At 44.1% G+C, this 17,311-nt stretch overlaps 1 protein-coding gene across 1 annotated transcript in view; it reads left to right on the top strand.

The window, feature by feature from the left end:
* cacna1g (calcium channel, voltage-dependent, T type, alpha 1G subunit) overlaps positions 1 to 17,311 on the top strand; it is a 158,381-nt gene that overhangs the window by 63,276 nt on the left and 77,794 nt on the right. Inside the window, exons 9-13 of the mRNA XM_041858665.2 lie at positions 5,513 to 5,664; positions 6,942 to 7,127; positions 8,150 to 8,264; positions 8,525 to 8,680; positions 12,229 to 12,294. Coding sequence (XP_041714599.2) covers positions 5,513 to 5,664; positions 6,942 to 7,127; positions 8,150 to 8,264; positions 8,525 to 8,680; positions 12,229 to 12,294 — 675 coding nt within the window. The remainder of the gene's footprint in view (positions 1 to 5,512; positions 5,665 to 6,941; positions 7,128 to 8,149; positions 8,265 to 8,524; positions 8,681 to 12,228; positions 12,295 to 17,311) is intronic.

Raw genomic sequence — 17,311 nt, 5'->3', positions numbered from 1 at the left:
AGAAATGTCCTCTGGTCTGATGAAACAAAAATATAACTGTTTGGCCATAATAATCATCGTTATGTTTGGAGGAAAAAGGGGGTTGCTGCAAGCCGAAGAACACCATCCCAACCGTGAAGCACGGGGGTGGCAGCATCATGCTGTGGGGGTGCTTTGCTGCAGGAGGGACTGGTGCACTTCACAAAATAGATGGCATCATGAGGAAGGAAAATTATGTGGATATATTGAAGCAACATCTCAAGACATCAGTCAGGAAGTTAAAGCTTGGTCGCAAATGGGTCTTTCAAATGGACAATGACTCCAAGCATACTTCCAAAGTTGTAGCAAAATGGCTTAAGGACAACAAAGTCAAGGTATTGGAGTGGCCATCACAAAGCCCTGACCTCAATCCTATAGAAAATGTGTAGGCAGAACTGAAAAAGTGTGTGCGAGCAAGGAGGCCTACAAACCTGACTCAGTTACACCAGCTCTGTCAGGAGAAATGGGCCAAAATTCACCCAATTTATTGTGGGAAGCTTGTGGAAGGCTACCCAAAACATTTGACCCAAGTTAAACAATTTAAAGGCAATGCTACCAAATACTAATTGAGTGTATGTAAACTTCTGACCCACTGGGAATGTGATGAAATAAATAAAAGCTGAAGTAAATCATTCTCTCTACTATTATTCTGACATTTCACATTCTTAAAATAAAGTAGTGATCCTAACTGACCTAAGACAGGGAATGTTTACTAGGATTAAATGTCAGGAACTGTGAAAAACTGAGTTTAAATGTATTTGGCTAAGGTATATGTAAACTTCCGACTTCAACTGTAGCTGTTCTATTATTCAGCCTACAGTAGCAGCCAATGTGTGGTGTTCAATGTAGGCCTACATTCCATGAGAAACATGCAGGGCTTGATATTAACCTGTTTATCCACTTGTCCTTCAGACAAGGAGGTGACTGAAAATGTTGTTGTGTTGTTCGATGCAAGAATCCACTTTACAAAATATAATGCATTATTATTCCCATGCCATTACTACAGAGAATCAGACAACTTATGTTACCCTCTGCCTATTGGTTACTTAGCTTATTCAAGTCTGTCTCAAAATACAACACTGCCCCTTTAAGACAAAAATTTGCCTGACTTGCTTTTCAAAGATGTCTAGAAATGTACATGTTTTGTACTCTTGTAGGAAGCAATCACTCCCCTATTGCTGACTACAAATGATCTATAACTGGGCTAATAACTCACTAACTAGCAAAGGATCTGAACAAAATGTGCACACGTGGCTAAATGCAGCTCTCGCTTTGACCTCAAAACAAGTGCATCTTCTCACGACCGCTCATGCTGTAAGCACACCAGTTCAAAGTAAATGGCACAGATCCATATATGGCAATGGTCTATTTGCATATAGGCCTACTGCAGCTCTGATTGTTTATGCCACACCGGTCTGTGTAGAGTACGGCTGCATAGTGCGTGTCAATGCAATAGAATCCTACTCCGATGCATTATGCCTACAACAACATTTCTTGCATAGTTCATTTTGTTACATTGAATGTGGCTAAAATTGCGTTGATTCAATCACAATTGCCACAGTAAAGGGAAACGTTGATAGTGTTAACAGGGAAAACTGTAGAACAGTGGTCACCAACCTTTTCTGAGTCAAGATCGCTTTGAGTCAAAATGCAAGCCGAGATCTACCGCTCAGATTTTTTTTTAACACGACTTTAAAAAACGTAAGCCTAAGCAACATTAACCAATTAACAACACTACTGTAGCAATGAGGTTTGTGCAGTAAGCTATAGGCCCAATACATTATCACAGCATATTGGCTTTGATTGAATTGCGCTGCCAATGAATGCATTGATGTTCGGGTCATTCAAATCACTCCGCTCACCCTTTCCTCCACTGACACTGACCAAAAAGGGACACCGTCTTCCAGCTGATGACGAAACTCCAGTTGCACCGCATTATTTCTACCTCATGCACAAATTCCTGTTGTTACTCCTATGAATAGAGAAAGTGAAATATTCCTCGATATTAAAAAAGACCCAAGCCGCTAATAATAACAACAACGCAAGCCTATAGATACACTTTCCTACTCATTCATTACTGCTGCAGTGCTTGTTGTAGCACTGAGCGGAAATAGGAAGAAAGCGCATTTTATAGCTTATAAAAGTGTTGAATACAAATTGTTGACAGTGCTGAGAAAGAACTTAAACAAGAACTCACACATAAAAACAGCATTTGTTGACAGTCTCTCTCTAGTCATGGTTTTAAACATTTTGAAATCTCACAGTATCAACTTTGCTGTAGCTTTCTTTTATGCCTGCTACGTTACTGCAGACATGGTCATCTGAGCCATCCGATTGGCCAGCGGTAGGCCTATAGTGCACATGACAGGTGTATAAAATCAAGCACACAGCCATGCAATCTCCATAGACAAACATTGGCAGTAGAATGGCCTTACTGAAGAGCTCAGTGACTTTCAATGTGGCACCGTCATAGGATGCCACCTTTCCAACAAGTCAGTTTGTCACATTTCTGCCCTGCTATAGCGGCCCCGGTCAATAAGTGCTGTTATTGTGAAGTGGAAACATCTAGGAGCAACAACGGCTCAGCCACGAAGTGATTGGCCACACTAGCTCACAGAACGGGACCACCGAGTGCTGCAGTGGTGTAAAGCTGGAGTGGTGTAAAGCTCGCCGCCATTGGACTCTGGAGCAGTGGAAACGCATTCTCTGGAGTGATGAACCACGCTTCACCATCTGGCAGTCTGACAGACAAATCTGGGTTTGGCAGATGCCAGGAGAAGGCTACCTGCCCCAATGCATAGTGCCAACTGTAAAGTTTGGTGGAGGAGGAATAATGGTCAGGGACTGTTTTTCATGGTTCGGGCTAGGCCCCTTAGTTCCAGTGAAGGGAAATCTTAAATGCTACAGCATACAATGACATTCTAGATGATTCTTTGCTTCCAACTTTGTGGCAACAGTTTGGGGAACTCCCTTTCCTGTTTTAGCATGACAATGCTCCCGTGCACAAAGCGAGGTCCATACAGAAATGGTTTGTCTAGATCGGTGTGGAAGAACTTGACTGGCCCGCACAGAGCCCTGACCTCAACCCCATCGAACACCTTTGGAATGAATTGGAACGCCGACTGCGAGCCAGGCCTAATCACCTACATTGGTGCCCGACCTCGCTAATGCTCTTGTGGCTGAAGTGGAAAGCCTTCCCAGAAGAGTGGAGGCTGTTATAGCAGCAAAGGGGGGACCAACTCCATATTAATGCCCATGATTTTGGAATGAGATGTTCGACGAGCAGGTGTCCACATACTTTTGGTCATGTAGTGTATGTATATATTGTATTAAAGTCATTGAACACTGGTCACTTTTATAATGTTTACATACAAAACACACTATTATATGTATATACAGTATTCCGGTCTCTGACATTGCTCGTTCTGAAATGTCTTAATTTCTTAATTTTTCAGGATTATGTGTGTATTTATTTTTATTTTTATTTTTATTACTAGGTATTACTGTACTGTTGGAGCTAGAAACGCAAGCATTTCGCTGCACCTGCGATAACAAATGCAAATCTGTGTACGCGACCAATAAACTTGATTTGATTTGTCTATTCACCGAGCATTCTCCCTTCTAGGATAGCACAGACGTTTAGGAGACCTCTTATGAGATAGCAGCTGTGAAGGTTGAGTTCCTAAATAGAGATTGAGTGTTTGGAACATGAAGTGACCCAGAAATGGCTGACTGGGTAACAGCAACAAGCACAGATCGATATTGATGTCCCCAAGGCCCTACTAAAAAGCTTCAACACAGCAACTTCCACTAACAATGGATGCTATTCAACCCCCCTCCAACTCTCTCTATCCACCCCACCCCTCTCTCTCTCTCTCTCTCTCTCTCTCTCTCTCTCTCTCTCCTCTCTCTCTCTCTGTCGCTCTCTCTCTCTCTCTCTCTCTCGCTCTCTTTTTCTGTCTCTCTCTCTCTCTCCTCTCTCTCTCTTTCTGTCTCTCTCTCTCTCCTCTCTCTCTCTCTCTCTCTGTTGCTCTCTCTCTCTCTCTCGCTCTCTTTTTCTGTCTCTCTCTCTCTCTCTCTCTCTCTCTCTCTCTCTCTCTCTCTCTATCTCTGTTGCTCTCTCTCTCGCTCTCTTTTTCTGTCTCTCTCTCTCTCCTCTCTCTCTCTCTCTGTTTCTTTCTCTCACACTCACACGCACACACACAAGATGGCTATTTCCTCCTTAATGAAACGTGAGGGAGTGTGAGATGAGGAGTAGAGGTTTGGTTTTGTAATCTGGTTAACTCTAATCTAATCTCATCTGACATAATGTAATCTAATGGTGCTGCTGTGTGTTCCGGACTGCCCGTGATGCAGTGCCATACTATTTCTGACACTTACCCTCATCCAACCCATGTGTGTGTGTGTGTGTCTGTCAGTGTGTGTGTGGTGTGTGGTGCATGTGTGTGTGTGTGTGTTGGGTGGGAGGGGTGTTCTGATGGGGGCATCTAAGGTCGCATTCTATTACAGGAACAGCAGGAGGGTTGAAGAAGGCCTAATATATGGTCTGTAACAAGAGAAGAAAGAATCAAAAAGCACACACACACACATGCAAATACACACGCATAATACACACTCCAGCTCAATATATGACCTATCCTAGATGTCTCTCGTCCAATCCCCTCTCACCTCGTAACATTTTTTCTCCATATACTGGCTTATCAATCACATCTATTACAACAGTGTGTGTTTGTGTGTGTGTCTGCGCGCATGCTCTGAACTTGACCTAAGCAGGACTGTGATTGATGTAGTGTGCGATTGAGTGATTTGGTGGTTGTGTACCAGAGTATTAGGTAATAAACAGAATAAGACCAGAGAAGAGTTTAGGAGCCGCAGACCTTCACTTCACCCTGATACAGCCTTAGAGAGAGAGGGAGAGAGACACAAAGCACACACACATATGTGCAGACTTACCTGTACATCCTGGAAAGTGCCATACACACATGCAATGACGTCGCCATTTGATTCCAGCTGTATTGATGTATTTGATTCCAGCTGTATTGATGTATTTGATTCCAGCTGTATTGATATCTTGTAATGTCACAAACACATATATCAGAACATAACATGTAACATATGCTGTTGCTACCTCTTTGATGCTCCAGATACACAGTACTGTATTCTATGGCCTATATACTACACAAAACATACTACCGTACACACACACACACACACACACACACACACACGCTCCCTATGAAACAGCATGTGTCTAATTTAGATGTGGGAGTAACAGTACACTTCTCTGATGGTTGCTGAAAACAGATGTCATTGACATATTTCCTTTTCTAATCAGCGGATGTGTTTGTTTGTGTATGTGTATTGGATATAACTATGTTTTATGATTCCTCTCTCTCTCTCTCTCTCTCTCTCTCTCTCTCTCTCTCTCTCTCTCTCTCTCTCTCTCTCTCTTCTCCTCCATTTCCCACTCTCCCTCCATCTCTCTCTCCCCCAGCCTGATGAGCTGACCAATGCGTTGGAGATCAGTAACATAGTGTTCACCAGTCTGTTTGCCTTGGAGATGTTACTCAAGGTGTTGGTCTATGGGCCATTCGGTTACATCAAAAATCCCTACAACATTTTTGACGGAATCATAGTGGTCATCAGGTAAGATCTCACACACAACAAACTACACCAGATTGTCATTAATCTCTCATGGACAGATGTACGTAACCTAAATGGTAGTAGCATCTGTCGACAGACTGTGGGATGCCACGACTAACGAGGAACTTTCACACCGGGCGCAGACGTCAGTGCAACGTCTAGTTTTGATTTACATTTGGTTGAGTTGTCAACTAACGTGAATTCAACGTGAAATCAACAAAAAAAATCACCATATTGTTGGATTTAGTTAAAAGTTGAATGGCCCTTATGTTGATAACTTTGCAAATCCATTTAGTTTTCCACATTGATTCAACGTCATCACAAACATGTTGGGTGGGTTGAAATGATGTGGAAACAACGTTGAGTCAACCAATTTTTGCACAGTGGGTTGTTCCGGTATGCTGATTTTTTGTCACTGATCGTTTGGACAAATCATGATTTTGCAGGTGCTCGCATATTTCGAATTTCGGAAGGGGAGGGCCTATATACTTGCCGAAACTATCTGACAGTTTCTGTTTAGAGAGTTGGAGACATTTCTAGTCTTGTCAGTACATTTTCAATATAATACGTCTCCCCCAGAACTAAATTGAGCATCTGACGTAATTACACAAGATTTTAGTTCTGGGTGTCCGAGATTAGGTTGTCATAAACAAGGCTGTGTTTGATTTACATGACAAATTAGTTTATAACTTATGGCACACTGCCAGTCTTCACTGTGTAAGATATCAAGGCCTCACTCAGGTTTGTAACAGCTTTAAATATGTATTTTTCCTTCCAATTAATGGCTTATCCTGTAACGGACAATGAATATGTGTGGTCCTCTGTAGCTCAGTTGGTAAAGCATGGCACTTGCAACGCCAGGATATTGGGTTAATTATCAGTAGAACCCATACGTAAAACAAATATATGCATTCTAGACTGTAAGTCACTTTGGATAAAAGCATCTGCTAAATGGCATATAGTATATTTAAGCAGTAAGGCCCGAGGGGGTGTACTATATTGCCAATATACCACAGCTAAGGGCTGTTCTTACGCATGACGCAACACGGAGTGCCTGGATACAGCCCTTAGCCGTGGTATGTTGGCCATATACCACAAACCCATGCAGTGCCTTATTTATATTATAAACTGGTTACCAACGTAATTAGAGCTGTAAAAATAAATGTTTTGTCTTACCCGTGGTATACGGTCTGATATACCACGGCTGTCAGCCAATCAGCATTAAGGCCTCGAACCACCTAGTTTATAAATATAATAATATGTGTTCTCTCTCTCCTCAGTGTATGGGAGATCGTGGGTCAGCAGGGTGGTGGTCTGTCTGTGTTGCGTACCTTCAGGCTGATGCGTGTGTTGAAGCTGGTGCGCTTCATGCCTGCACTACAGAGACAGCTGGTGGTGCTGATGAAGACCATGGACAACGTGGCCACCTTCTGTATGCTACTCATGCTCTTCATCTTCATCTTCAGGTATGGGCCAATGCAAAAAGTGTTCAAAAAGTAATTTTGACACATATGTCAGACACAAGCTGACACACGTTTATATAGAAATAAGGGGGAGCCTTTATCGCCATTGTCTCAAAGGGAGGAGGGGAAGAAGGAGGTGGAGGGGAAGGAAAAAGACATTAGGTGGTAGAGGCAAGTCAAAAAGGGACATAATGAGCGGTTGATAAAGAGGGATGGATAAAGAGAAAAATTGAGGGTGCTAGAGGTAGAGAGAAAGGGATGAGGAAGACAGAGAGGTAAAAAGTGTTCCACTTGGTCAGTAAACTGGAGGGGAAGAAACAAACAAAAGAGATGTATGCCAGGAGGAATGACAAAGAGAGGATAGAATGACACGAACGAGTGGAAATTCTCTCTTTTCATCAGCATCCCTCGTTCAGCCTGTTTAGCCACTGGCAAGCTCAGCGAAATGAGATCTATGGATAAGTTCTATACAGCCTACACACACACACACACACACACACACACACACACACACACACACACACACACACACACACACACACACACACACACACACACACACACACACACACACACACACACACACACACACACACACACACACACACACACACACACACACACACACAGTACTTTGACTAGAACAGTGTGCTTAGACAAACACCCACTATGTGTGTGAGTGAAGAGGAGCCAAGTTCACAGACTAGAGGCCTAGTCACTGATCCCTCCACACACGCACACTAGCCGTATTGCTGTCTAGTCAGAATAACATAGAGAATTCACACACACACATATCCCATGGGGTCAGTTCTTTGCTATTCATAATTACACAACAAGAGAACAACATCAGACTGAAACAGTGGGAGGCTGAAACTCTCTATCTTCTTTTCTCATGCCATGACTCCCTTTGGTGCCCTCTCCATCTCTGTTATTGACAAAAATATATAACTTTTCTCCCTCCTTCCCTCCCTAACCCTCTCTCTTTCTCTCTCCCTATCTCTCTCCTCTCCTTCTCTCTCCATCAGTATCCTGGGCATGCATCTGTTTGGCTGTAAGTTTGGATCAGAGAGAGATGGAGACACTCTACCAGACAGGAAGAACTTTGACTCTCTGCTCTGGGCCATCGTCACCGTGTTTCAGGTGAGATCTCACTACCACGCTACCACTCCCCTCCCTCTCTCCCTCTTTCACTCCAAAATCAGTCTGCCAGACGTTTCCAGATCTCAAACTTGGCCGACTATCAAGATGAGTCCATATCGGCAATCTGTTATGTAGGTCCAACTACACATCAAATGAATGTGAAAAAAGGACAGCTGCTCTCTATTTCCTCTATTCCTCCTTTCTTATCTCTCCACTCTCTACATCTCTCCATCTCTCCATTTCTCCCTCCCTCCCTCCAGATCCTAACTCAGGAGGACTGGAACAAGGTGCTGTATAATGGTATGGCTTCCACCACTCCTGTGGCTGCTCTCTACTTCATCGCCCTCATGACCTTTGGGAACTACGTCCTCTTCAACCTACTGGTGGCCATCTTGGTCGAGGGCTTCCAGACTGAGGTAAACTAAGTAAACAAAATAACAAAGACAGGCACATAACGAGCTGGGAACACAGACGTGTGCTGAGGGCTTGGACCATTCATCTGTGTCAATGTATTCATATTTTTCTCTTAAATCTTCTATTCCTCCACCTTGACACTCACTCAAAATAAAATATGTATTCTCTAATTGTGTCACTCTTTCTACTCCAAAATATGTCCTTCTCCTCCCCTTTCTTACACATTCTCTTCAGCAGACAGTCTTTATCCTTTCTCCATCCATCCCTTCATCCCTCTCTCCTTTCTCATAATAACAGTTGTCATATTTATTGATATTCATATTTTACTTACAGTGATGTCATCCATCACCAGGAAAATATGCTTACATCACAGTCACATTCTTGCTCCTCTCTCATCCCCCTTATACATTCCTCCTTTTTGTTATCCCTCCCTTCTACTCTCCACTCATAAAACAAAAGACAAATCTCTCTCTCTGCATAACCGTGAATCTTCTCTGAAAGAGAGGACGAGAGAGAGAGGGAGACTGAGAGAGGGAAAGAGAGAGAGACATAGGAAGACAGAGAGAGATAGAGCGATAAACACAGAGATAGATAGAGAGACAGAGAAAGACAGAGAGTAAGGATGAATGTATGTTTTTGTTGAGAGTTGGATAGCATAAGTTTAATCTCTGCTATAAGAATGTATTCAGAGCAGCCCTGCTAGACATCGACGTTAATGGTTGTCTTGACAAAGAGAGTCAAAAAACTAAATCATTCTGGGTTGGCCTCTGCTTTGTTTTAATTGAACATTCCATCTGACTCTTTTGCTCATTCATCTCTCTCTATCCCTCTCTCGTTATCTCTCTCTTTCTTTCTCTGAATTGTGACAGCACCTGTGCTTTGATGTCTTGTGTTCTTTGAAAGAAGGCAGCACAGCGTATAGGAGGAGAGGAGAGGGGAGGAGAGAAGGATAGACAGGATAGATGAGCAGACAGACACATATTTAAAAGACAGATTAATTGGTTTGCTTTCTAGTTATTAGTTGTTACAACCGTCTGGTTTCTAGGTCTGTTATCTAGTAGTCATGGTGTCCAGAATAGCACAGTTATGTCCAACATCTACTTTATCAGCCCTCAATACCACCAGGCATCATTCAGCTCAGTTAGGAATGAATCAGTTAGCAAGGTATTCTTTAAAGCCAGAGAGAAGCGACTGTGGCTATGGATTAAACACAGCTCTTAGCTGAACCATTTATGGACTACAAACTTTAGCTGGAAAAGTTACCATGACTTTTTATGCTATGCAAGTTTTGGTTTTTAAGTACCATTCTAGCAAATTAACCTTTTAAAGTGTATTGAACTCCAGCATACTGAACATACTGTACCTCTCTGGTCTAAGACTGAATGGAATGGAGTCACTTTATCCCTGACTCATCCAACAAGTTGTCATAGATAGTCATCACCTGGTAGACAGAGAGAGAGAGGAAGAAAGAGAGAGAGACAGAAACTAGACAGAGAGAGAGAGACTAGACACAGAGAGAGAGACTATACACAGAGAGAGAGACCAAATACAGAGAGAGAGACTAGACACAGAGACAGAGAGAGAGACACAGAGAGAGAGCGAGACTAATAATAATAATATGCCATTTAGCAGACGCTGTTATCCAAAGCGACTTACAGTCATGCGTGCATACATTTTTGTGTATGGGTGGTCCCGGGGATCGAACCCACTACCTTGGCGTTACAAGCGCCGTGCTCTACCGAGAGAGAGAGAGAGAGAGAGAGAGAGAGAGAGAGAGAGAGAGAGAGAGAGAGAGAGAGAGAGAGAGAGAGAGAGAGAGAGAGAGAGAGAGAGAGAGAGAGAGAGAGAGAAGAGAGAGAGAGAGAGAGAGAGAGAGAGAGAGAGAGAGAGAGAGAGAGAGAGAGAGAGAGAGAGAGAGAGAGAGAGAGAGAGAGAAGAAGAGAGGTGAGGAGGAAAGGACAGAGATGGAAGAAAACAGGGAACAAACAGTTCTGCCGCTCTGACAAACTCTCACTGGGTGGAAGCCATGCCAGTCAGTGACTTCTGAGCTAAAATAGATTTCTAGATAATGTGGTTGGTCTCTGCCGCCTTTGACAAACCTGTCAGGATTACTACAAAAGACCTGGAACACATCTAGGATTATATTTATTATTAGCTCACCAGGGTAGACACCAGGGTAGACAACACACACCCCGTCTCCCCAATCCTGAGGCCTGATGTCCAAAACCGTTAAGCAGCAGCATTAGCCTCAACTTCCCCACCTCTTCACTTCCTCTCTTCCTCCACTCCTTGTCTTCCACTCCTTCTCTCAGTTCATTCGAAAAGCTGTTTGCTTAATTCATTCACTTATTTTTCTAACATCCTTTTCTGCAAACACAGAGTTTATTTTTAGTTAGCCGAACTTTGCAGTGCGTCAGGGTTGCTAGGTAATGATCGGGTGAATGACGTGAGTTGGGATGAGAGATGTTATGTTCTGGAGCCATGCCCTGGTACACACACACACACACACACATATACACACACACACGCCTCGTCGCTCTCTGACCCCACAAATGGCTGGACATGGTGACAATGGGGGGGCGGTCAGATTACACACACGCACACACACACACACACACAATGTACTGTACTGACTGATGCTTAGGTTCACAGCTGAAGGCTCTGTTACAGTGTGCTATGCTGTGTACCCTCCACTTATGACTCATAAGTGACTGAATGACTTACTGTATAACTCATGGCTGAAATGAGTGATTGCACACAAGAACATATGCTATGGCATTGAGCTGAGCTCAGTTTTCCTGTGTGTTATTGCTACTCGGCTGCATTCTGCTATGATTGGAGTTTGAGCATCGCTACTGTGTATACAGTGTATACTGATGGGATTTCTCTGCTCTACTGTGTCTGTGTCTCTTTAGCATGTAACAGAATATATACATTATATATCTGCCATCTCAACCTAATTATCTTTCTGCTTTGTTTGTTGCTGTGGTGCTTCTCCTCTTTTCCTCCCTTTCTCTTGCTCTTTTACTCATCCTTTTCTATCTCTCTTTCTATCTCTCTTTCTATCTCTCTTTCTATCTCTCTCTCTCTATCTCTCTTTCTATCTCTCTTTCTATCTCTCTTTCTATCTCTCTCTATCTCTCTTTCTATCTCTCTTTCTATATCTCTTTCTATATCTCTTTCTATCTCTCTCTCTCTCTCTCTCTTTCTATCTCTCTTTCTATCTCTCTTTCTATCTTTCTTTCTATCTCTCTTTCTATCTCTCTTTCTTTCTATCTCTCTTTCTATCTCTCTTTCTATCTCTCTTTCTCACCCTTTCCTTTCTCCCTCTCTATCACCCTCTCTTCCTGCGGTAAAACATCACACACTTCCACTTCAGGAAGTGCCCATGACAGAGGACTTGCATGTCCAGTTGAGCCTTATTCAACTGCCTATAGGGTCAGGGGTATGTACTGTACTGCAATGTGCTCCTACCTCCTCCCTCTCTCTCACCCTCCCTCTCTCTCACCCTCCCTCTCTCTCACCCTCCCTCTCTCTCTCTCCCACTCAGGCTCCCCCTGTCTCTCTACCCTCCACCACCCCTCTGCACGATGCCACGGCAGTTGAGACTAACCAGGTTGACAGTGTGTGTGTTCAGTGTGTGTGTGTTCAGTTGGCGTGTGTGTTCACTGTCAGGCGGTTGATCAGTAGTTGGTTGTTTTTATGTTGGAAAGCAGAGTCCTCTCAGACGTCTCTCTCTCTTCAGGTCCACTGGTTCCTTCCTTTAGCCTCGAGGTGCAAATAAACAAGCACACTAGAAACCTGCCAAGAGTAGCCAAGCTAAAGTTACAGCACTACAGTAGAAACATCCCTAAAGAGTGCACTGTGTTAAGTCTCTCTGTTTTATCTGGCTAGAGGGGAGAGGATGTGGGTTTAGACTGAGGAGAAGCTTCAGTGCAGTCAGTTAGAACTAACGGGACAACATTTTACGAAGGCTAAAAAAGAGGATATAGCTAACCCTGGGAGTGGGAGTTTGAGGAGAGTCTGCTCTGTTTGGTCTGTAATAATTAACCCTGTAGCTAACCCGTCACTGTGTGGACGTGCCTCCCTGTCCTGTGCAGTCTCTGTATTTGTATCTGTTTATGTGTAATGGAGGTGGTTCGGTGAACATGATGACTTGTGTTAGCACCCAGAGCTAATGCTTAGGCTTTAGCGCATTGGGCTAACACAGTCTCGAGTCATGCAGGCAGCCGATCGAAACCTGGTTGTCACATCTGCACATGTGGCCAGAAAAGCAGCTGTGTCTGGAGACACTACTAGAGACTACTAGAGGCCTTGTCAGTGACATTCCATCAACACTCACACATACACACTTACCCCTCCAAAGCACACTCATACATTTCTCCATTCACACCTTTAGAGTGGCCTAATTGAGATTCTCTTTTGAGAACCTGTCCCTCCCTCCCTCCCTCCCTCCCTCCCTCCCTCCCTCCCTCCCTCCCTCCCTCCCTACCTCTCCCTAGCGTCTGCCTAAATTGGCCTGCCCATTTGTAAACAAGCCATTTTATACCCGTCTTCTATTTCTGTGCTCCTGAACTACTCCCATTGGAATACTGTTCCCGCTCCTTGTTCCTTCTTCTAACTTTGTTGTTTTCAAATTAAATGCCACCTTGGAGAAGCTATTGATAAGGAATGGAAGAGCGCTGCTATGCGTAGTTGCCTACAGTATGTTAAAATAATCAAGATGGATGATAGTCCCATATAGCTCAGTTGGTAGAGCATGGTGTTTGCAACGCCAGGGTTGTGGGTTCGTTTCCCACGGGGGGCCAGTATGAAAAAATATATAAATAATTATGCACTCACTAACTGTAAGTCGCTCTGGATAAGAGCATCTGCTAAAATGACTAAAAAAATAAAATAAATGATCAAATCAACCAAAGGGCTACAACTTAGCTCGGTCAATTCAATACATTTATTTGTTCATTCATTCATTAGTAGATCAGTACATTCTGTTCCGGACTTGTGCTCATCCGTAAAAGTCCAGAGTTTTAGTGTGTCCAGCTGGTGGTTTTAAAGGCTGTGAACAGCAGAATGAGTATCAGCAACAGAATGACTATTAGCCTATAAATACGGCTGCTCCTGTGAGAGACAGATCAATAGCATAGCAGAGCAGAAGCAGAGCAGAGCTTAATCTGATTCTAACAGTCATATTTAACACTTATCACATCACTGGAGCCTGGGCTGCAAACACTCAGAGTATCAGACTAACTGCCAACTCAGAACAATACAGATGCAGCAACCAGCCCTGAACAATAAGGCCTGAGACCCATTTGAGACCAGTCATCTGAAATGAGGTGCAACTATCACTAAGCCCCAGGTAAACTGGCTAGTTAGCTTATGGATAGGCAGTTTAGGGTTGAATCTTACACTGTATCTCAAATGGTCACCTTACGATTCAACCTCATTCCTCTGCCCCAGAAAGGAGATATGGGAGTCAGGTTGGTCCCTTGGTCACGGACATGGTACCGAGCAAGACCCCGGCTGTGGTCCTGGCTACACCCACATAGGCAGCCCTGTCTAGGGTCCCCTCCATACAGGCCCTACTGGGCTGTCCCTCTCTCTACAGTGGTCTCAGGGGTCCAGGAGACTCAGATGGGCCCCTGGCCTAGTGCTGGGCCCGCCGTGAGTACCACACACACAATGAATATCTCATACACAAATATGCAGAGTACCACACACACCCAGGCACTGCGTGCCTAACTCCGTCACGCTAGAGAAAAGAAGCAGTACCTGCCCCTCCTCCCCCTCCCTCACTCCCTCAAGGACGAGGGGTGGGGGTGACTGGGTACCCACAATGCTTTGTGTGCCCACCGTGACTTGAAATAAATGTACTACCAGCCCAAACCACCAAGTAGCCCTTCCCCCTACCCCTCTCCACTCTCCCCTCCTCTCTGGCCTACTCAATTGTAAATGGTGACGGGAAGTGTGGAGTCTGGATATCCACAATGCTTTGTGCTGAGCCTCTGCTGAGCTTGTCCAATCACAGCTGTTTTATGTTTGTTGTTCACTGAGGGAAGAGTCCACCGCTGTGTTGACCAATATATATAATTTGTGTTAACTTCTGACCTGCTATGTTTCTTGTATTTGAGACCACTGTTTCCCTGTTGTGGTTTTTAGCTGTGTGTGCTGTGGATTAATTATGTTATTAGTTTATGGTGTGTTTTTAGTAGATGATGCAATGCTCCCATTGGTTTCTACTGTACATAACCTATTCTCTTATTCACCTGTTACTCAGATCCTGCTGAAGATCTTCCTCAGAGGAATGAACTGTTAAACAACAAGCATTAACTCGCTCATTTTAAACCAATGGGAGACATTGCAGTTAGATCCTCTATCTATCCTTTGTCTGAATGGTCAGCACTGTTTTCACCCTGTTATTATAAGTCCTATCCTCTCTCTGAGTCAGAGGTTTAGCTGGAAAATCCCCAGGCAGATGAGTATGGAAATCACAAGTAGAGAAATGATTAGTTTTGCGGCCATTACAGCCGCAAGTATAGGCCTAAAGCTGATTGGCTGGCTAGTTCACACACACACACCTAGAGATGGAGAAAGTAATTTGTGAGCTTTGATGAGTGAAATGGAGATTTGGGTCTTTAGGCACTTCTCAGTTTATTCACTCAGTAGCTATAGAAAACAGACTCACTGTGCATATTTTAATAACTACTGACTATACCTGCTTTAGTCTGGATACTGGTCATAGAGATAGAGAGATGGAGAGAGACAAAAAAAGGTAGAGAGAGAGAGAGAGAGAGAGAGAGAGAGAGAGAGAGAGAGAGAGAGGACAAAGATGGAAGAAAACAGGGAACAAACAGTTCTGCCGCTCTGACAAACTCTCACTGGGTGGATGATTTGTATTTTGTATTAGACCACACTGAAGGTTGTGTGTGTGTGTGCGCATGTGTGTGTGTGCTAGTGTATATGTCCTTCCTTTCCAGTGCCTGTGTGTGTGTGTGCTCCTGCCTGTGTGTCTCTGTGCGCGCCTGTGTGCGTGTCTCTCCCGTTTGTGTGTGTGTGTGTATCAGACCACACTGTGGAATGCATGTGTTTACGGGGCCTAGATGGGCATGGGGTGAACCAGACATACCCATCCCTGACGGGTATAAATAGCACTGTTTATCGTCACAGAGTGATCACCCTCTCCGTGTACAGTCGCTGTACCGCTCCACGTCTTTTGGTCTATCGGAGGAAAACAGTCTGAAACAGACGATCTGTCACTATAATATCACTAATATTATGGCATCTTCTGTAATGGTGCTGGTACCCTAGATACCAGATATGAGTTGTGAGATATACAATTTGGACAGTCAATTTGGAGATGCAATTTGCCAAAATACAATTTGATCCAAGGGTGGTCCGTGTGACGTTGTCTGAGTGTGTGTGTGTGTCGGTGTCTGTGTGTATGTGCTTAGACCTGGGTAAGAGGAACACCTATGTGAGAATGTTGTTCATTAACTACAGCTCAGCGTTCAACATCATAGTGCCCTCCAAGCTCATCACTAAGCTCAGGACCCAGGGACTGAACACCTCCTTTTGCAACTGGATCCTGGACTTCCTGACGGGAAGCAAGACAAAAGAGCTGGTCGTGGACTACAGGAAACGGAGGGCCGAGCACGCCCCTATCCACACTGACAGGGCTGTAGTGGAGTGGGTCGAGAGCTTCAAGGTTCTCATGTCCACATCACTAAGGATCTATCATGGTCCACACACACCAACACAGTCGTGAAGAAGGCACAAAAACGCCTCTTCCCCCTCAGGAGGCTGAAAAGATTTGGCATGGGCCCTCAGATCCTCAAAAAGGTAAACAGTTGCACCATTGAGAGCATTTTGATTGGCTGCATCACCGCTTGATATGGCAATTACTTGGCATCCGACGGCAAAGCGCTACAGAGGGTATTGCGTACGGCCCAGTACATCACTGGAGCTGAGGTCCCTGCCATTCAGGATCTCTATACTAGGCAGTGTCAGAGGAAGGCCCTAAAAATTGCCAAAGAATACAGCCAAGTCATAGACTATTCTCTCTGCTACCGCACGGCAAGTGGTACCAATGCACCAAGTCTGGAACCAACAGGACCATGAACAGCTTCTTCCCCCAAGCCATAAGACTGCTAAATAGTTAACCAAATAGCTACCCGGACTATCTGCATTGACCCCCATTTGCACTAACTCTTTTGACTCATCACATACGCTGCTGTTACTGTTTATTATCTATCCTGTTGCCTAGTCACTTTACCCCTACCCATATCTACATATCTACCTCAATTACCTAGGAGTCCTGCATATCGACTCGGTACTGGTACCCCGTATATATAGCCAAGTTAGTCATTTCTTGTGTTATTATCTTTCTATTATTTTTCTATTTTTCATTTCTGCATTGTTGGGAAGGGCCCGTAAGTAAGCATTTCACTGTTAGCCTACACCTGTTTTTTACAAAGCATGTCACAAATATACTGTTATTCGATTGTGTGTGTGTGTGTGTGTGTGTGTGTGTGTGTGTGTATTTCAGTGTGGTCTAAGACATGTTAACTAGTACCCCTGCATGTTAGCTAACAGTGTTTTGACAGAGCTGCCCTCCATGGATGTCTCTCCCTCCTTCT

The sequence above is a fragment of the Coregonus clupeaformis genome, chromosome 31, assembly GCF_020615455.1.
Source record: "Coregonus clupeaformis isolate EN_2021a chromosome 31, ASM2061545v1, whole genome shotgun sequence".
Taxonomy (NCBI): Eukaryota; Metazoa; Chordata; class Actinopteri; order Salmoniformes; family Salmonidae; genus Coregonus; species Coregonus clupeaformis.
This window is presented reverse-complemented; position numbering and strand designations above follow the sequence as displayed.